At 41.4% G+C, this 19,614-nt stretch overlaps 2 protein-coding genes across 7 annotated transcripts in view; both read left to right on the plus strand.

Annotated features, from left to right (window-relative positions):
- The window catches only part of LAMP3 (lysosomal associated membrane protein 3), a 34,594-nt gene extending 26,629 nt beyond the window's left edge, over positions 1-7,965 (plus strand). For 2 of the 4 annotated variants that reach the window (XM_030576088.1, XM_030576086.1), the window contains exons 6-7: positions 3,165-3,325; positions 5,601-5,688. In XM_030576088.1, coding sequence (XP_030431948.1) covers positions 3,165-3,304 — 140 coding nt within the window. In that variant the 3' untranslated portion in view covers positions 3,305-3,325; positions 5,601-5,688. Of the gene's footprint in view, positions 1-3,164; positions 4,967-5,600 lie in introns of those variants that run through there. The other 2 variants (XM_030576089.1, XM_030576087.1) reach the window with 2 other exon arrangements.
- Positions 7,966-16,631: 8,666 nt separating this feature from the next.
- MCCC1 (methylcrotonoyl-CoA carboxylase 1) overlaps positions 16,632-19,614 on the plus strand; it is a 29,700-nt gene continuing 26,717 nt past the window's right edge. For all 3 annotated transcript variants that reach the window (XM_030575481.1, XM_030575482.1, XM_030575483.1), the window contains exons 1-2: positions 16,632-16,736; positions 19,213-19,259. In XM_030575481.1, coding sequence (XP_030431341.1) covers positions 16,675-16,736; positions 19,213-19,259 — 109 coding nt within the window. In that variant the 5' untranslated portion in view covers positions 16,632-16,674. The remainder of the gene's footprint in view (positions 16,737-19,212; positions 19,260-19,614) is intronic.

The raw sequence follows: 19,614 nt of genomic DNA on the forward strand, positions 1-19,614 counted from the left end.
GAGAAGGGGGCAACCACATCTGCATACACTATTCAAGGTGTGCATGTACCATGGATCTATATAGAGGCAATATGATATTTTCTGTCTTATTATTTATCCCTTTCTTAATGATTCCCAACATTCTGTTTGCTTTTTTGACTCCTGCTGCACACTGAGTGGATGTTTTCAGAGGACTATCCGCAATAACTCCAAGATCTCTTTCTTCAGGGCTAACAGCTAATTTAGACGCCATCATTTTATATGTATAGTTGGGATTATGTTCTCCAACGTGCATTACTTTGCATTTATCAACACTGAATTTCATCCACCATTTTGTTGCCCAGTTACCCAATTTTGAGAGATCCTTTTGTAGCTCTTTGCAGTCTGCCTGGGACTTAGCTATCTTGAGTAGTTTTGTATCATCTACAAATGTTGTCGCCTCACTGTTTATCCTTTTTCCCAGATCATTTATGAATATGTTAAATAGGACTGGTCCCAGTACAGACCCCTGGGGGACACCCACTATTTACCTCTCTCTATTCTGAAAACTGACCATTTATTCCTACTCTTTGTTTCCTATCTTTTAACCAGTTACCAATCCATGAGAGAACCTTCCTTCTTATCCCACGACTACTTATTTTGCTTAAGAAACATTGGTGAAGGACCTTGTCAAAGGCTTTCTGAAAATTTAAGTACACTGTATTCACTGGATCCCCCTTGTCCACATGCTTGTTGACCCCCTCAAAGAATTCTAGTAGATTGGTGAGGCATGATTTCCCTTTACAAAAATCATGTTGACTATTCCCCAACAAATTATGTTCATCTATGTGTCTGACAATTTTGTCCTTTACTATCATTTCAACCAGTTTGCCAGGTACTGAAGTCAGGCTTACCATCCTGTAATTGCTGGGATCACCTCTAGAGCCCATTTAAAAAATTGGCATCATATTAGCTATCCTCTAGTCATTTGGTACAGAACCTGAGTTAAATGATAGATTACAGCCTACAGTTAGTAGTTCCGCAATTTCACATTTGAACTCCTGGGTGAATACCATCTGGTTTTGGTGACTTATAACTGTCTAGTTCAGGGTTTGGCAACCTTTCAGAAGCGCTGTGCCGAGTCTTCATTCATTCACTCTAATTTAAGTCTGTATATAACTAAACTATTATTCCTAAATATATTTTTACACTTCATTTGCCAGAGTTTATGCTCCTTTCTATTTTCCTCACTAGGATTTAACTTCTACTTTTTAAAGGATGCCTTTTTGCCTCTCACTGCTTATTTTACTTTGTTGTTTAGCAACGGTGGCTCTTTTTTGGTTCTCTTACTGTGTGTTTTAATTTGAGGTATACATTTAAATTGATCCTATGTTATGGTGTCTTTAAAAAGTTTCCGTGCAGCTTGCAGGGATTTCACCTTTGGTGCTGTACCTTTTAATTTCTGTTTAACTAACTTCCTCATTTTTGTGAAGTTCCCCTTTCTGAAATTAAATGCTACAGTGTTGGGCTTCTGTGGTGTTTTCCCCGCCACTGGCATGTTAAAGTTAATTATATTACGGTCACTGTTACCACGTGGTCCAGCTATATTCACCTCTTGGACCAGATGCTGTGCTCCACTTAATCAAGAATTTCCTCTCCTCTTGTGAGTTCCAGGACTAGAGGTTCCAAGAAGCAGTCATTTAAGGTGTCAAGAAACTGTATCTCTGCAGCCTGTCCCCTAAGATGACATGTGCCCAGTCAATATGGGGATAGTTGAAATCCCCCGTTATTATTGAGTTTTTAATTTTAATAGCCTCTGTAATCTCCCAGAGCATTTCAGTCACTTCACTATTCTGGACAGGTGGGCCGCCGTATATATTGCTCCTGATGTATTCTTATTATTAGAGCATGGAATTATTATCCCTAAAGATTTTATGGTACAGTTTGGTTCATTTAAGATTTTTACTTCATTTGATTCTACACTTTCTTTCACGTATAGTGCCACTCCACCACCAGCACGGCCTGTTCTGTCCTTCCGATATATTTTGTACTCTGGCATTATTGTGTTCCATTGATTATCCTCATTCTACCAAATTTCTGTGATGCCTATTATATCAGTATCCTAATTTAATATGAGGCACTCTATTTCATCAATCTTATTATTTAGACTTCTAGCATTGGTATATAAGCATTTTTAAAACTTGCTACTTTTTAGCTGTCTGCCATTATATGATGTAATTGAATGGGACTTTTTTTCATTTGACAGTTTCTCATCAGATCCTATCTGTATTTTATCGTCTTCCATCCTCTCCTCTTTCTGGGACATAGAGAATCTCCATTAATAGATCCTCCCTAAGGGATGCCTGTGTCCGAACCACATGCTCCTCCACACCTGTCAGCTTTCCCCCAGCCCTTAGTTTAAAAACTGCTCTGGGACCTTTTTAATGTTGAGTGTGAGCAATCTGGTTCCCTTTTGGTTTCGGTGGAGCCCATCCTTCTTGTATAGGCTCCCCCTTTGCAAAAGTTTCCCCATGTCCTAATAAATCTAAAACCCTTCTCCCTACACCATCGTCTCATCCATGCATTGAGACCCTGCAGTTCTGCCTGTCTAACTGGCCATGTGTGTGGAACTGGAAGCATTTCAGGGATTGCTACCATGGTGGTCCGGGACTTCAATCTCTTACCTAGCAGCCTCCAGGATCTCTCTCCTATCCCTCCCTATGTCACTGGTACCTACATGTACAATGACCACCGGCTCCTCTCCAGCACTACATAAGTCTATCTAGATACCTCAAGAGATCTGCAACCTTTGCACCAGGCAGGCTATTAGGCAGGAGTAATTGAAAGATGCACAGCAGAGGTTCTCCTTCATGTCAGATACCGGTCTTACTCATTATTTTTAACCTTGCACTGTATGCATGGAGTGCTCCACAGGTAAATGTGTATCAACAGATTTTTTTTTCCGTGTGTGTGTATGTGATAAAGCAGAATTGATTCCCCACAAGGAATATAGCTATTTCCATGTAGGCAAGTATATTTTTGTGAGATGTGATCCCTCCATTAAGAAAAACATACAGCGTTCAGCAATGACATAGAATTCTGGGTTGTCCTGGTAGCTATGTTCTAAAAGTATCTGCATCGGCTTGCATTCTAGCAGTGTGTTGTTTTGATCTAATGCCTACTCTATATTCTAACTTTAATTGCAGAGGAAGAATGTTCTCTTGACAGAAACAGGAGAACAATCCCTATTGCATTGGGCCTGAGCATCCTGGGATTGTTTGTCATTGTGCTTGCCTTGGGGCTAATTTCCAGAAGAAAGCCAAATAGAGGATATGAACGCATCTGAATTGCCCACACACTTCAAAAAGTGCGTCGCAAGTATAGAGGCCTTGGGAATCTTGGCTTCCCGTTGTGAAACCTATACAAAGACCTATAGTTTTAAATGGGATGAGGCCATGTGTTTAATGCACATGCACAAGGTAACACTTAAGATCTTATGTGTTCTTGAAAAAGAGCCAACAAAATTATGGGTGCTCAGAAGACAGAACAAATGATAAAGGGATGAGTCTAGGGATATGCTGTTAGGGTCTAAGGAGATGATTAACTATTAGGCATGCAAGACACTCTCTCACAGGACTAAGTCTATATTCACAGGAGATTCTGTAGAACCAGTGCTTGGTGATGCTTTTATGGGAAGCCATGTGTGTAGAAGCCCTGGGACAAGTATCATCATGGTTGGACAGGTTGCCTCTGCTTCCCTCCACAAAAATGTGCACACTCACCTTATGAGTATTAGGGGTAGTATTATACTAATCTCTTCCCTTTCCTACTAATTCCATTGGCGAAACAGAGTGACAGGTCCTGCTGTGGCAATGTGATATAACATATTAGTGCTGTTGCACTTTCACAGACAGATCGGGCTGCTTTGATGCCCACTCCAGAGTGAATCCTGGATAATTTTCTAAGGAGCTTTATTTCCATTTAAAAAAAAAACATAATAAGGAATAAGAAATATATCTAAGACAGTGGATTTCTTTTAAAATGTCTGCTCTAGGGGGATAGAGTGAGCCATCTGTGGCTATAAAGAGCATGTCAGTATTAACCCTCTGTCACAATATAGCATAGAGAGATCTAATACAGAAGGGCAGAAAACATGGGCTAGTGTCATGAGACTTTACTGAGCATGTGTAGGTTGAGGTTGGGGTGAGTTCAAGTGGGCTTGAGGATCCAATTAGACCAATATTTAATATTCTCTTGGGAGCTCATGAGTAAAATCACTTCCTATTCAGAATAGTTACAGTCATTGCCACAAAACTCAACAATTGCCATGCTGAGGTAATGATGATACTTTTTCCTATTCTAAGTATAGGAAGACACTAAGGTTATTAAAAACACACCATCAGTGAATATTTAATATTAAATGGTGTCAGCTGCAGAGGGACCACAAAGGTCTGTGAACAAATGAAGATGAACTTAAGCTACTTTTTGAAGGTTCTTGTGGGACTTAAATGGGGTGTAGGCCCTCTGCACAAGGATGAATTTCATGCTTGTGAACTGAAGTGCTGGGTCTGCACATGGAGATAATTTAGATTAATTTTAAAGCATGCTGTACGTAATGCTTTGGTCTCTGTTTCCTACTAATCAGGTGACTGAGAGATATATACAGTAATTGATTTTGAGATTATTTTAAAGTGGGTTTTAGTTGATTTAAATCTTCATCTTACAAAAGATTTACCAAGTTTAAAAGACAAACATACAAAAACCAAAAAACCTGACTCCCTGTGACAAAACACATCAAAGTGAGGAGAAATTAAATATGAAAATATTTTAAAATGAGAAAGTAGTATAAAATATGAGAACAGTAAAAATCCTCCCTACTAATAACGGTAACAAGCTAAGTTTTGCTGTGAGTGGGAGTTTTGCCTGGGTAAGGACTGCAGGATGGGATCTTAGAAAATGTGTTGTACAAAGAATTCTTCATCACTTAGTTTAGTTTGGAAAAAAAAAAGCAATAATAAATAGATAACATTGGGCCAATATTTTATATCCGTTAAGTAATAGCATAGATCTGGAGTAACTTCATTTACTGCAGTGGGCTCACTCTGGATTTTCACCAGGGTAACTCAAATCAATATCTGGCCCATTTTGTTTAAAGTTTAAAAGTTGTTTTGATATTTTACTACTGCTTAGTTAAACCATTATTGCTTACTCACTTACACAGTGGAGGAGAAAAATTCCCTCCACATGGATGCTGAGATGTGGGGCTGGCCTGTGTTATGCAGAAGGTCAGACTAGATGATCATCATGATTCATTCTGGCCTTAAAATCTGTCTATGAAAGTAACAGTGCATTACCAGAAATGTTCTCTCAGTTTGACTGTAAAAATGAAAGACTATTTTGCAGCACTCATAAGTCCACAAAAGTATCAAACTAAATTTAAAACCAGTCAGCAAAAGGAGAGGTACTTGGATATCTTTGTAAAATAGCATAATAAGCAGAAGAGATATGGTCCTTTCAAATGACTGCAACTGATCAAATGATTCTAATGTTCCAGTATTCAAAGATCACTTCATGAAGGGCTGAAAGATTCAGTCAGTGTCAGCATCACTAAATTTTACCCAACATATTTTTTCCCATTCTAGTGGAGGAGTGCGCAGCTGACTTCAACATCATTTTTCCTGCGATTGGTTTCTTCGTGATCTTTATCGCCGGCATCTTGGCACTCATCCTATATGCAGTCTGCCTTAAGTGTAAATCGCCTGTGTACCAGAGAATCTAGCGGATCAAAATAATTTCATATAAATAATGAGAAGCATTTAATGAAAAGATTTTAGAATTTCAAGTCTACCATAATTTTCCTTCTAATAACACTGTTAGGCCACTAAAAATACTGTGGCATTTTACATTGTTCTATTTCAGTTCAACTGTTTGTTTTTACAACACAGTTTATGGATCATACGTAGGAAATGAGTTAATATAAGGAAGAGCGTAAATTTGAAAACTGAATTTATAAAGAACATGCAATATAACTATTACTCTCTCAGCACGTTACTGGCATTTTAAGGGCATAATCCTGAGGGCTGCTGAAGGAGTGTAGCATCTCACAGGATCAGGTTGTAAACTTTCCTGACTGGGTCCTTTTAAAGTTTTGAACATATAAATTTTGTTTGTTTTATTCACAGTTAAGGCCGTGAATAGCTGCAGTGCAGCGTATTTAACTGATCTCCTTTCTTGTATGTTCCTAGCCATTTGTTAGAATCTCAAATATTGGGTTTCCTTGTCTGTCCAGTTTTTAATCTTTTATCAATGGGAACCAAAGCATTTTCTTGTTATGTTCCTTACCTGGGAAACTCTGTTACTATTCAGTCTTAACATTTGATATCCAGTTGAAGAGAGATCTATTCACTCTTGCTTTAACAGGTCTTAATTACTAATAATTTAACTAATTACACAATAATTTCATTGTGCAGTGCCCTGTGCCATTTTTATGGATGATGCATAATAAATACATTTTATTGCATATTTTGGCCTAGAATTATAAATCAAACTATTAGTGGTGAACAATGTTTGAATTCATGTTTATCTTTTTTTTCCCCTAGTGTGTGTGGGGGAAGGGGAAGGTCTTTTTTTATTTAAAATTAAAAAAAAAAAAAAGGAAAAAAAGCTAAATGCGATCCTTTTCCATGCAATGAGTAAAATGATAGATTTGTGCTACCTGGCACTGGTGCGGCGTACAATACAAATGCAGCCATAGGGCCAGATCGATAGCTGGTGTAAAATCAGCAAAGCTTCATTGAAGCCATTGGAGCTATGGCCATTTACACAAACTAAAGCCAGTGCAGATACAATGATTTTTACAGCAGCTGAGGAGTCAATGGACCTTCACTGCTTTACAGCTGCTGAGGATGTGAATCTATTCTCTGACAAGCAGTAACACCCTATCAACCCAATCCCATGAACAGATGTTTTCAAGCAGCATGAACAAATGGCAGTAGAGATGTAGATAGAGGAAATTGCTTGGTCAGGAAGTGTTGAGTTTTATGGGAAGTAAGAGCAGGCAGCAAACTTGCTGCCTGAGTTGCTACATGCAATTTTTTGACAGCTGCTCATGCTCATTTCCTGCCAGAATTTAGCTTAATACTGGTGGGTGGCTTATCTTCTGAGAAATTGTTCATATAATGTTGTTCTTAGGAGCTTCCAGCTTCAGAGGGGGGAAATCTACAGATTTAGTGGGTCTTGGTTGCAAGGTTTTGTTGTCAAATGTTCTGTTTGAGGAAATATTCCATACAAAGTATGGGTTGAAAAGGAGGAACATGCAGTGAGATTTTTACAATCTTACCATATAATACTCTGTATATTGGACATGCTGTCACACTAACACCACTATTGACATCATCCATTTCTTCTATTTGCTTTTGCTCATACGTATGGGTGATCAACGCTGACAATGCTACCTAACCTAGTGGCCCCACTCCTCCTTGTCATAGTTGTTCATTGCCAACATCTGCCACTTGTCCAACATCTAGCACACAGTATAGGATCATAGATGCTAGAAACAAAAACACTCTGCTAAAATCCCTAACTCCTTTAGGCACCACTGAAAATCACAACCTAGATCATGTACTACATCCTACTGCAAATGCAACATATCCCCTTTCTTGTTAAGTTGTATCACATATTATACCAAACCCATACTTATTCTTAGCCAAAAGGCCAATAAGATCATAATGCAAAGCTTTATTTCCTTCTGTCCCTTATTTTTCCACAAAGGGCAAATAAAGGCCAATCTAAAAATTGGCTGCGAAGTGCTGCAAGGAGAGTGGTGGAAGATTTAAATGTACTTCTTGAGACTACAGACACCATTAGCTTATAGACTTATCTCCTTAACTGTTATCCTGCCATTATCAATGGGTCCCAACATAATTACTCAGTTATGAAAATCGTGTATGCTCTGTACTTTTCCATTGTTGGAGTTTTTGTAATAAAGATTGTTTTCAGTCATTTTCAGTGTGTGTGTTTTGTGAATTTGTTGCATCTGTTGAGTGCTGTTACATTGTGATGGGGTTTACAGACCCCTCACTAAGACTAAAGAGTAATGGGGCAGTACTGGGTGAAGAAGGCCCTGCCCCTCAGCAGCTGAAAAGCATGCTCCAAACGGTGGTTCTGCTTAAAAGGAGACTGTGAGAGGCAAGCAGGGGGACTGGGAAGGAGAGGCTAGTTGAAGCCTTTAGGACAGAGGGATCTACATGGGAAGAGTCTAGATTGGGTAAGTCCCAACTGGGAGGCCAAGGGCCTGACCCCCTTTTTTTCCCACCCCTGCTAAGGGGGAGCAAGTGGACACTGGAAAGTGAGCTGGAAAGACCAACTGACTGTTTTAACTATTTAGGCATCGGAGAGATCCTCTGCTGAGAGGGAAGCTGAGTGCCATGACCATGCCCCAAACTCAGGAGAGAATGGGCTAGGGAGGAAGTGGCCTAGAGGAAGCTGGGCAGTTGTACCAGCTAGGGATTCCCTTCCCTCTTGGTTCCTGGGCTGGGACACCCCCGTCCCCTTTTCCCCAGAGGCTCTGCCTGACCAGAGGAACCTGGGGAGCATTAGGGGATGGTAGACTGTAACTTGACCACTAGGCCTTCAGATTACCTGGCAAGGCCATCCCAAGACTGAGACTGCTGAGCCATGGCCATAAGGGGAGAAGATTTGGTCAGGAGTGTGGGAGGAGAAATAGATCTCCTCCAATGGCAGTGTGAATCTGTGAGGTAATGTGATTACTAAACTTGGATGTTGGAGTCAGTGCTAGATGAAGGTACTAGGGGAGGCAACTTCCATCAGCAATAAGTCAGCCAGAACCATTAGTGCTTGATTGTTGGTGCCTGCTCCAATGTCCACACTACCATTTTCAGGGCTGACAAATCTGTACTGGACACAGGGACCAGGATATTCTTAGTGCCCTTCAGCACTGAGCCAGAAGCTGAACCAGTAGCACTTATCCCTGTAGTAAGAGCTTTGTGCTCAGTTCTCTGAAGGAAAGAGAAGGTGAATAGCTCTTCTTCAGCCTCTCGACTTTTCCTTTTTCAGGGGGGAAGATTGGTGCCAGTAACCATATATGATCTAGTGGTCGGATTTACCTTGTCTTTGGACAACTATCAGTGCTGAGCTCTCTTTGGTGGCTGCTTCATGGCCTGTAGGTGCCAGATCAGACTTCTTACTGGTACTGGTCTTGAGAGTCACTTCTCAGCAGCTGCGGATGCAGACACAAACTGGGGTTTAGAGGTAGAAGCTCCCACCTGGGAGTTTGATGCCTGTTCTTCTGAGTCTGAAGTAGTTCTTTTAGAGACATATTAGCTGGATGTCTCTAGATTTTCCTCATTTTAAGGAGAACAAATGGCAGATGGAGCAATAGTCAGGCACATGGCTCTCTCTGAGATAACTAAACAAGGGCTATGATCATCTGTAAGCGGAATGTCACAGGGTTGAAGCCCAAATGTTTCAAATCTGTCACTTGAGTGGTTTTCGTGCAGAGTAATGAGAGAAAAATAGGGGGTTGGGTTTTTTTGTTAAAGAAAGGGAAAAAAGCAAAGGGGGGAGGAATCTAGTGTTTTATCTAGCTAGATAAAACTGGATTTGGTGAATGCGTTAAGGGTAGCAAGCAGACACAGCCTGGTTCTGTCTTGCTGCCATGGGCAGGGACAAGGTACTGATGCATGGTTTAAGCCCTAGGTTGTGGAGGGGAGACATGCAGAATATAGGTCCAATGGATACAGCTATGCAAAGATTTCAATCTCATGCACACGGCATGCATTCATACATACAGTGGGATCCACACAGATGAATACTTGAATGGATTTGTATTTAATCATATAACAAAAAATTATTATGCCAATGTACAAGAAGTATGGTCTATGCCAAAAGAGATTACATAAAGGATTGCTTATGGGTCCCCCACTCTTCCTCTCAGCCTTCCTCAGGTCAGTGGTCTCTGCAGATCATTGTCAGCGATGCAGTGATGTACTTTTGCTGCAGGCGTGTTGGGCCACAGGAACAACTCTGTTGGTAGCCGTGCTTTTCCAGCCAGCCACAAAACATCCAAGAGTTCACACTTCCTTTCTTCTACTGGCCCCTTCCTTCACCACACCCCATGTAACTTCCTGATCCTCACACCTGAGCATTCTAAAACACGTTATTGTCTCATCTGTTCAGATGCTTACTTCGCTGTTTATTTAAAAAAAAATTAAAAATGAATAGGTTGCAGTTACACTCCTGTTTTTCACAAAGAATATAAGGTTGTGAAAAAAACAGGAAACTTTTTTAACATGAAAATCAAAGTCCATACAGATCAGGGCCACAGAAATGTGGTTTTGGCACACATCTTTGCAGAGACTTTCCTGTTTCCCTTAAGTTTCTAATGTATAATGCATATGGGGCTGACCAATATTTTAAAAGTTCTAATACTGTCTACCCTATCATGACATGACAAGTTTTAGTATCTCTCCTCTTCTTAAGGAAAATGTATTCAAAGTTCAAATGGACTATGCTGCTAACAGTCCACACATATAAATATGTGTGGGGGAAGAGGGGACTAGTATTTGGATTTCCTTATTAATCTAATCCAACTCTCTAAATATGCCAAACTTTTCTCCTCCCCCTCTTAATTCTCCCAATTCTAGTTAGAGTATAAAGCCTTTGGTTCTGCAACTATGTCCTTATCTGTGTCATATACAGTGGTAAGCACCCTGTGGGCGTTTAAAAATTATTTACATTGTAATTTTACTATTTTCCACTTTCAACTTCAGTACCATGCACAATTTCTTGGGGTCTCAGGGAGACTGTCTCCTTTAAGGGGAACTGGGCCTGCCATACCTGTGCCATAATTAATTAGCTGCTTCCAGCCTGAGGGGGCAGGACTAAGGGTCAGGTGACAGCTTAATTGAAACTTTAAGCTATTAATGACTGCTGCTTGGAGCATAAGAACGGCCATACTGAATCTGATCAGAAGTTCATATAACCCAGTAACCTGTCTTCTGACAGTGACCAATGCCAGGTGCTAGTCCTGGAACCTAGCAAGGGAGATACAATTCTTGATTTAGTCCTAAGTGATGCATAGGAGCTGGTCCAAGAGGTGAGTATAGCTGAACCACTCAGTAATAGTGACCATAATGTAATTACATTTAACATCCTTGTATGGGGGGGGGGGAATACCAAAGAGACTGACCACAGTAGCATTTAACTTTTAAAAGGGGAACACCACAAAAATGGGGATGCTCGTTGAACAGAAATTAAAAGAACAGTCACAAGAGTGAATTGCTTGCAAGCTGCATGGAACCTTTTTAAAAACTACCATAATAGAGGCTCAAACATTATATATATATATATATATATATATATATATATATATATATATATATATATATATATATATATATATATATATATATATATATATATATATAATGTTTGAGCCTCTATTATGGTAGTTATATTATATATATATATATATATATATATATATATATATATATATATATATATATACACACACACACTGCAAATAAAAAAACCAAACAGGATGAGGTCCAAAAAATCAGCACCATGGCTAAACAACAGCATAAAAGAGACAGACAAAAAGACATCCTTTAAAAATTGGAAGTTAAATCCCACCGAAGAAAGGAGAAAGGAACATAACTCTGGCAAGTCAAGTGTAAAAGTATAATTAAGCAGGCCAAAAAAGAATTTGAAGAGCAGCTAGCAAAAAAACAGCATTTTTTTTTTAAAGTACATCAGATGCAGGAAGCCTGTCAAACAGTGACTGGGGCCATTGGATGATCAAGTTGCTAAAGGAGCATTTAGGACTGCTGCAGAGAAGCTAAATGAATACTTTTCATTGGTCTTCACTGCAGAGGCGGTGAGGGAGATTGTCACACCCAAGCCATTCTTTGTAGGTGATAAATCTGAGGAATTGTCCCAGTCTGATGTGTCAATTGTAAACTGATTTATTTTAAAATGGCTCCAGAGGTAATCATCTCACTTACAGGCTCCTCTTCAGTACCAGGCTAATTGATTGAAATTATATTAAAGAATAGAATTATCAGCCATATAGATGAACACAATATGTTGGGAAATAGTCCACATGGCTTTTGTAAAGGGAAATCATGCCTCACCATTCTATTAGAAATGAGGTTACCAACAAACATGAGGACAAATGTGATCCAGTGGATAGAGTGCACATGGACCTTTAGAAAGCCTTTGACAAGGTCCCACAGCAAATGCTCTTAAGAAAAGGAAGGAGTCATGAGATAAGAGGGAAGGTTCTTTCATGGATAAATAACTGGTTAAAACATAGGAAACAAAGGATGGAAATAAAATAGTCTTTTCATAGTAGAGAGAGGAAAATAGCAGGGTTCCCCCAAAGATCTGTACTGGGCCCAGTTCTGTTCAACATATTCATAAATGAGCTGAAAAAAGGGGGAAACAGTGGTGTGGCAAAGTTTGCAAATCATACAAAACTATTCAACAGAATTAAGTTCAAAGTTGACTGTGAAGAGTTACAAAGGAATCTCACAAACCTGGGTGACTGGGCAACAAAATGGCAGATGAAATTGAATATTGATAAATGCAAAGTAATGCACAGAGGAAAATATAATCCCAGCTATACATACAAAATGAGGGAGTCTAAATTTGCTGTTACCACTCCAGAAAGAGATCTTGGAATCAACATGGCTAGTTCTCTAAAAATATCTGCTCAAAGTGCAGTGGCAGTTGTCATGATATAACCCCCACTCTGAACCTAGCGTCCAAAAGATGGGGTACCAGCATGAAATCCTCTAAGCTTAATTACCAGCTTAGATCTTGTAGTGCTGCCACCAACCAGGACTTGCAGTGCCTGGTACACTCTAGTCCCGCTCCCTAAAATCTCCTCAGGGGATCCCAAGACCCAGACCCCCTGGGTCTTAACACAAGGAAAGTAAAGCCTTTCCCCCACCGTTGCCTCTCCCAGGCTTCCCCTTCCTGGGTTTACCTGGAAGATCACTGTGATTCAAACTTATTCAATCTTAAAATAGAGAGGAATGTCACCTTCCCTCCTCCTCTTTTCCTCTCACCAAGAGGTAATACAAATTCAAGCTCTGTTAATCTAAAACACAGAAGAATTCCACCTTCCCCTCTCCCTTTCCTCCTTTCTCCCACCAATTCCCTGGTGAGTAGAGACTTAATTCCCTTGAGCCTTAACAAGACGAAAAATCAATCAGGTCTTTTAAAGAAGAAAAGCTTTTAATAAAAGAAAGAAAAAATAAAAATTGTCTCTGTAAAATCAAGTTGGAAAATGTTACAGGGTCTTTCAGCTTATAGACACTAGAGAGAAGCCTTCCCCCAGCACAAATACAAATTAAAATCCTTCCAACAAAATACACATTTGCAAACAAAGAAAACAATCAAAAGACTAAAACCACCTTATCTACCTAGTACTTACTATTCTGAACATATAAGAGGCTGTATCAGAGAGATTGGAAAGAAATCTAGTTGCACATCTGGTCACTCTCAGAACCCAGAGAGAACAAAACAAAACCCCCCAAAAAACAAACAAAGGCTTCCCTCCACCGAGATTTGAAAGTATTTTGTCTCCTGATTGGTCCTCTGGTCAGGTGTTCCAAGTTCACTGTTTGTTAACCCTTTACAGGTGAAAGAGACATTAACCCGTAACTATCTGTTTATGACAGCAGTCAAAAAAGCTTACAGAATGTTAGGAAACATAAAGCAAGGGATAGATAATAAGACAGAAAATATCCATGATATAAATCCATACTGTGCTTACACCTAGAATACTGCATGCAATTTTGGTCACCCCTATCTCAAAAAGATATATTAGAAATGGAAATAAGTACAGAGAAGGGCAGCAAAAATGATTAGCAGTATGAAACAATTTCTATATGAGGAAAAATTAAGAAGACTGAGACTGTTCACATGGGAAAGAGATGACTGAGGGGGGATATGACAGGCCTACAAAACGTTGAATGGTGTGGAGAAAATGTTTACCCCTTCACAATAACACAAGAAGCAGGGGTCACTCAATGAAATTAATAGGCAGCACATTTAAAACAAACATAAGGAAGTACCTCTTCACTCAATGCACAGTAAACCTGTGTAACTCATTGCCAAGGGATGTTGTGAAGGCCAAAAGTATAACTAGGTTCAAAAAAGAATGAGAGGTTCATGGAGGGTAGGTCCATCAATGGCTATTAGCCCAAATGGTCAAGCATAACAACCCCATGCTCTAGCGGGCCTTAAACTTCTGTCTGGTAGAAGCTGGGACTGGATGACAAAGGGGTAGATCACTTGATAAATTGCCCTGTTCTGTTCACTCCATCTGAAGCATCTGGCATTGGCCACTGTCAGAAGACAGGATGTTAAGTGGGATGGACCACTGGTCTGACCCAATATGGCCATTCTTATGTTCTTACTTGGGCCTTATAAAAGAACTGAGAGAGATCAGTGTGGGTGTGGAACTACAGGGGGATAGGTAGCTTCCTATGGAAGGCCCTGAGGCCAGGTCTGCAGGAGGCCAGAAAAGCCTGGAGACCCAGGGCTCTATACCAGAACAGGGGAGAAGACTTTCAAGGTAGCCCATCAGGAGCTGGGAACAGGGCACACAAGGCAGGCTGAAGAAAAGCCCTGCAGAGCACAGGAGCCTTTTTTGTTTGGCTGAGACTCCTTAGATGGACTTTTGCTTCCCTGAAAGTTTCTCCCTTGGCCAGAGGGCTAAGCCATATCTGCAGCAGAAAACAGAGGAGATCAACCTGAGGGAAGAAAACTGAGGCAAGCAGTGCCAGCTGGGGTTGTCATGGAGCAGCCATGCCTGATAATACACTTGATTTTGTTATAACTTAAAAACATGCTGGGGTGATACATTAATTAATCCATGCAGCAAAGAAATGCAGAATAAACTAGGCTGCCACTGATGTGGGTCAGCGAGTGAGTGAGAGGCATAGCTCAGTGGTTTGAGCATTAGCCTTTCCCCCCCAAATCTAGGGTTGTGAGCTCAATGCTTAAGAGGGCCACTTAGGGATCTAGGGCAAAATCAGTACCTAATTGTGCTAGTAAAGGCAGGGGGCTGGACTCCATGACCTTTCAGGGTCCCTTCCAGCTATATGAGATAGGTATATCTCCATTACTTTTATGATTAAAAATATATTCTGTACTTCACCACCTATAACTTGGGCTTTGTAATATATATATATATATATTTAATTTATTTCAGAGTGATAGCCACGTCAGTCTGTATCAGCAAAAACAAGGAGGAGTCCACGTGCCACCTGGGAGACTAACACATTTATTTGGGCATAAGTTTTCACGGGCTAAAACCCACTTATGATAAACTTAATAAAATGCTGCCCTCTAGTGTTCAGAAGCAAATTAAAAACATGATAGATCTGTCTCAGGATTTTCTAAGGCAATATAATGTAGTACAAAGCACTGTGTTTTAAAGAGAATAAAATAAATGTATGCTCAAATTAACAGCCTTGACAGATAGATAGGTCAAATAATCCCAACTACATAGCCAGTGCTCTGGTCCTCCTTTTGGGTTCCGTCTGAGGGACCATAAAAATTCCCAAAGCTGATGCAGCTTCCCTGGATCACCCACAATGCAAATTATTACAGCAGAAACCTGAAACCAGGTTTTCAGTGCCATTATATCTCGTTAAAAAATAATCAGAAGTTAATTAATGGCAAGTATGCTCTTTGGGTCAGGATCCATCTTCCTCTGTGTTTGGAGAGCACCTAACATGTATTTTGAGCACTACTGCAATATAAATAAGCACCAGGAAGGTAGAGATTTTGGAGGTATTTCAGATGATCACTGAAACTACAGGTGATTTACCCATAGCAAGTAACGGAGAAAAAAAAATTTGCTTTTTACGGTGTGAATAAAAAATGACCTGAGAAGTGGCAGAGTACTAAATGCTGATCTGCCTGATGGCACTCAGAAGAGCCAAGTGACCTGGCACCAAGGCCTAGTTTTAGCTGCAGAAAATCCAATGTGTAATAGGGAAACGGGCTCAGGGCTGCAATTTGGATCAAGAATAGGTGTGAACTCTCTCCAAAGGGCTCAGCACCCACAGTCCAATTTTCCAAATGGCTCAGAACTCACCACCCATGCAGTTTGGTTCCTACCGGGGCACTGATCTCTTTAGGGAACCCAGTTCTTAGTGTGGGTCAGGCGCTCTCTTGGTTGTCAGGTTGGGTGACCAGACAGCAAACGTGAAAAATCGGGACAGGGGCTGGGGGGTAATAGGACCCTATATAAGAAAAAGACCCAAAAATCAGGACTGTCCCTATAAAATCAGGACAGCTACTGGGGCTGGCTGGGTTTTGACCCATCAAGGCCAGCCCTGGGAGTTGTCTCTCATTCTGACTCCCGCTGCCAGCCTGGGGGTGGCTGACCCCTGGGGAGCAATGCATGGCTCTGTGATGCTCAGCCCTGGCCCATCAGCTTGCACCACCTCAGGCTCCATGGGACTTGGAAACTAGGGGACACCTCTGCTCTCCCTGCCCAGGACTGCCCCCAGCTACCGCAAGGCCCCGCCCCCTCCCGATGCTCAGCCACTGGCCACTGGCCCTGTGCGTTCGCCCCGCCCCCGGGACTGACTGACAGACACGGGTCCGCCCCCGCGCCCACTCCGAGTTCCAACTGCTTTGAGCCCGCTCGGCTCCCATCCCTGGGCAGACATGGCGGCCACGGTGCTAGCGAGCGAGCGGGGCCGCCGGTGCCTGTGGGCGCTGCAATGCCAGTGAGTGCGGGGCGGGGGGCGGCCACTGGGCCCCGGCCCGGAGCCCCTCTGGACAGTCCCCTCCCCCCCCAAGCGCAGAGCAGCCGTGGTTCGGGACCCGGTCTCCTGCCTGCAGGTGCCCGGCCCGCCCCCAGCCCGCCGGGCCAGAGCTGAACGCTGCCCTGCCGGGGCCCCTCAGCGTCCCTCGGAGCGGGCCTCCCCGCTGCCGGGAGCGCGCGGAGCGCTCAGCACAGGTGACGGGTCCCGCGCAGCTGCCAGCAGGGCCTAGCCCTGCGCCGCCCCCCTCACGCCGGGACCCCGGGACCGAGGAGAATAGTCCCGAAGCGCTGGAGCTGGAAGGTGTAAACTCCTGCTGGAGGAGACCTACCCAGGCCAGCCCTGATCCGACTAGTGCGCTGGAAGTAGAAGTGTAGCGACGCGGGGGACCAGAGGAGATGAAGAAAATATCGGGACACATGGGAGGGGGACGGGGGTCTGCGAAAAAAAAAGCTGAGTGCTGCTGGCGGAGCCACCCCCCCCCCAAAAAAAAAAAAACCAACCCCCCGCCCCCAAAAAACAACAACAACCAGTGTTGCCGGTGGAGTGAAATATCAGGACAAGTTGTGGTCAGGGTGCAGGACAACCACCCAGATATTGGGACGTCTGGTCACCCTAAGTGGCAGGAGGGACCAGCCACCCTGAGTACATACCTAGGGTCTTGGATGGGATCAGGCTCCATGGGCTGGCTGGCTAGCTCCTGATACTGGCATCAGCAGGGCCACACTTCTGTTTTTAGTGCACTAGTTTGACCCAAGCTATCCTGAACATGTCTCCTGGAGCTGGAATGGATGCCTTCCAGCTGTCGTGCAGACATGACACAGGACATATCAGGGAGATAAAACAGACTTTTGCATAAAAAGTGTGTTTGACTATGGAAAGGGAAGTACATGCAGAAAATTGAAGGCCATTCATAATACCACGTAACTGTTCTAGCACATATGTTAGTGGTGGTGTAATGAGTGATGGATTCAATCAGTTCATGTTAGCATCTTTAGGTTCTTGCTTTCTTCAACGGATAAAATGGGATGCTGATTAAATTGGGGGTTTCATATAGACAAATTTTTATTTCTTGAATGTATGTAATGTGCCCATTGATGATACATTTCAATAAAACATTAACATTTGCAAACAAAATAGCTCTCTCCAGTGAAGACAAATAATCCCCTCACCAAGGATATTTTTAAAAGCCCTGTGATAAAAACTCAGTACAGTTCATCCTCTAGGTATAGTTTAACAGCTGACAAAAGAAAACATAAAACATCAAGCTCAGTTTTAGAACTCACCCCCAGTGATTACTTTTGTATCTCTCTTGGGTGATTACTAAGACATCTCTCATAGTGGTATCTTAAGGGCATGTCTACACAGCAAACAAAAACCTGTGACTGGCCCATGCCAGCCAGCTAGGTCTTGGACTGCGGGGCTGTTTCATGGCTTTGTAGACTTCCAGGCTCGGGCTGTAGCCTGAGCTCTGGGACCCTTTCATCTCACCAGGTCCTAGAGCCCAGACATCTATACAGCAATGAATCAGACCACAGCCTGAGCCCCGTGAGCCTTAGTCAGCTGGCACGGGCTAGCCATGGGTGTCTAGTTGCTGTGTAGACAATTCCTAAACAATGGTTTATACCTATCTCGTATCTGGTTACATGCAGAGGGGATTGCCAAAATTTTGTTCATTTCCCTTAGCTGGTGTGGTTTAGCAAACGTGTGGATTATTAACAAAAGTTATGTCTTAAACTCACTGCCCAAGTTGAACCACCATGATCTAGTCATCTGTTTCAAGTGTATCTCTTTCACCTTGTTGCCAGTGATCCAATCTAATTTTTAATTTATGTGCTAATTAAAACACTTAAGTGAACTACTTAAAATGTCTCTCTGCCCATGTAACATTCTCAAATATCTCTAATTTGCCTTGCTCACTACTTCTGTATTTGGAACAGAATAGCAGGTTTGTGAATCAAAGTTCTCATAACTCTATTCTGCTTGTTTCTTCTCTCTTGGCAACATCTCTCTTGAGTCCACCGTGACCTTCCACCTAACCCTTTTTCTGTGGACTTCATGTGTTCTTTCACATGCTGCTGTGTACCTTGAACACCTCCTATTCAATAACCACACTTTGACCACCCTGTCCTTTAAAAGCTTTAAAAAAAAAACCCTAATCCTCAAAGTATTTCAGTCTTAATGCCCCTTACCACCTTGTTTTTATTTTGATTGGATTGTGATCTATTGTTCATGTAACTTCCTTTAGAGAGGGACTTGTTTTTGTTTGGCATATCACTTCATATATACTCCTGACAGTACTATATAAATACTAAGTGATTAAAAACATCAAAACTGTATTAGTATCCTTGCTGCACCCAAGAATAGAAATAGCTCAATTATACCCTACTGTAATGTTTTTTTCGTTATTATAATTCTATTTGTTTACTGTTTTGTGCAGAAAATGGATTTGGAGACAAAGATGCCTGAAATTTGCTTCAGCAACAGGTATTAAACTATTTTCTCTATCCATATATGCTGTAAATATGTTAAGAACATTAATAGCATTGAAATTAACTTGAGAACATTAGTTATAGGGAAAATTAGAAAGTTAGAGTTTATTTTATAAGTGCTCGATTGATTACGTTTCCGAAGAAATACTCAATATATTAGATCTAATTAGAAGCACCTGGAAATATGTCATGAAAAGATTTTATGGAATTTTATTTGCCTTTAGTTATATTTAGGTTTGTAATTTTCTTTCTTCAAAGACCCTTTTTGATACAAAAGGTACAAAATCCATGCAATAGCTAGTAATTTTTTTAAAAAAGCATAACAATATAGTATTTAAATAATATACTAA

Source organism: Gopherus evgoodei, chromosome 9, assembly GCF_007399415.2.
Source record: "Gopherus evgoodei ecotype Sinaloan lineage chromosome 9, rGopEvg1_v1.p, whole genome shotgun sequence".
Classification (NCBI taxonomy): Eukaryota; Metazoa; Chordata; order Testudines; family Testudinidae; genus Gopherus; species Gopherus evgoodei.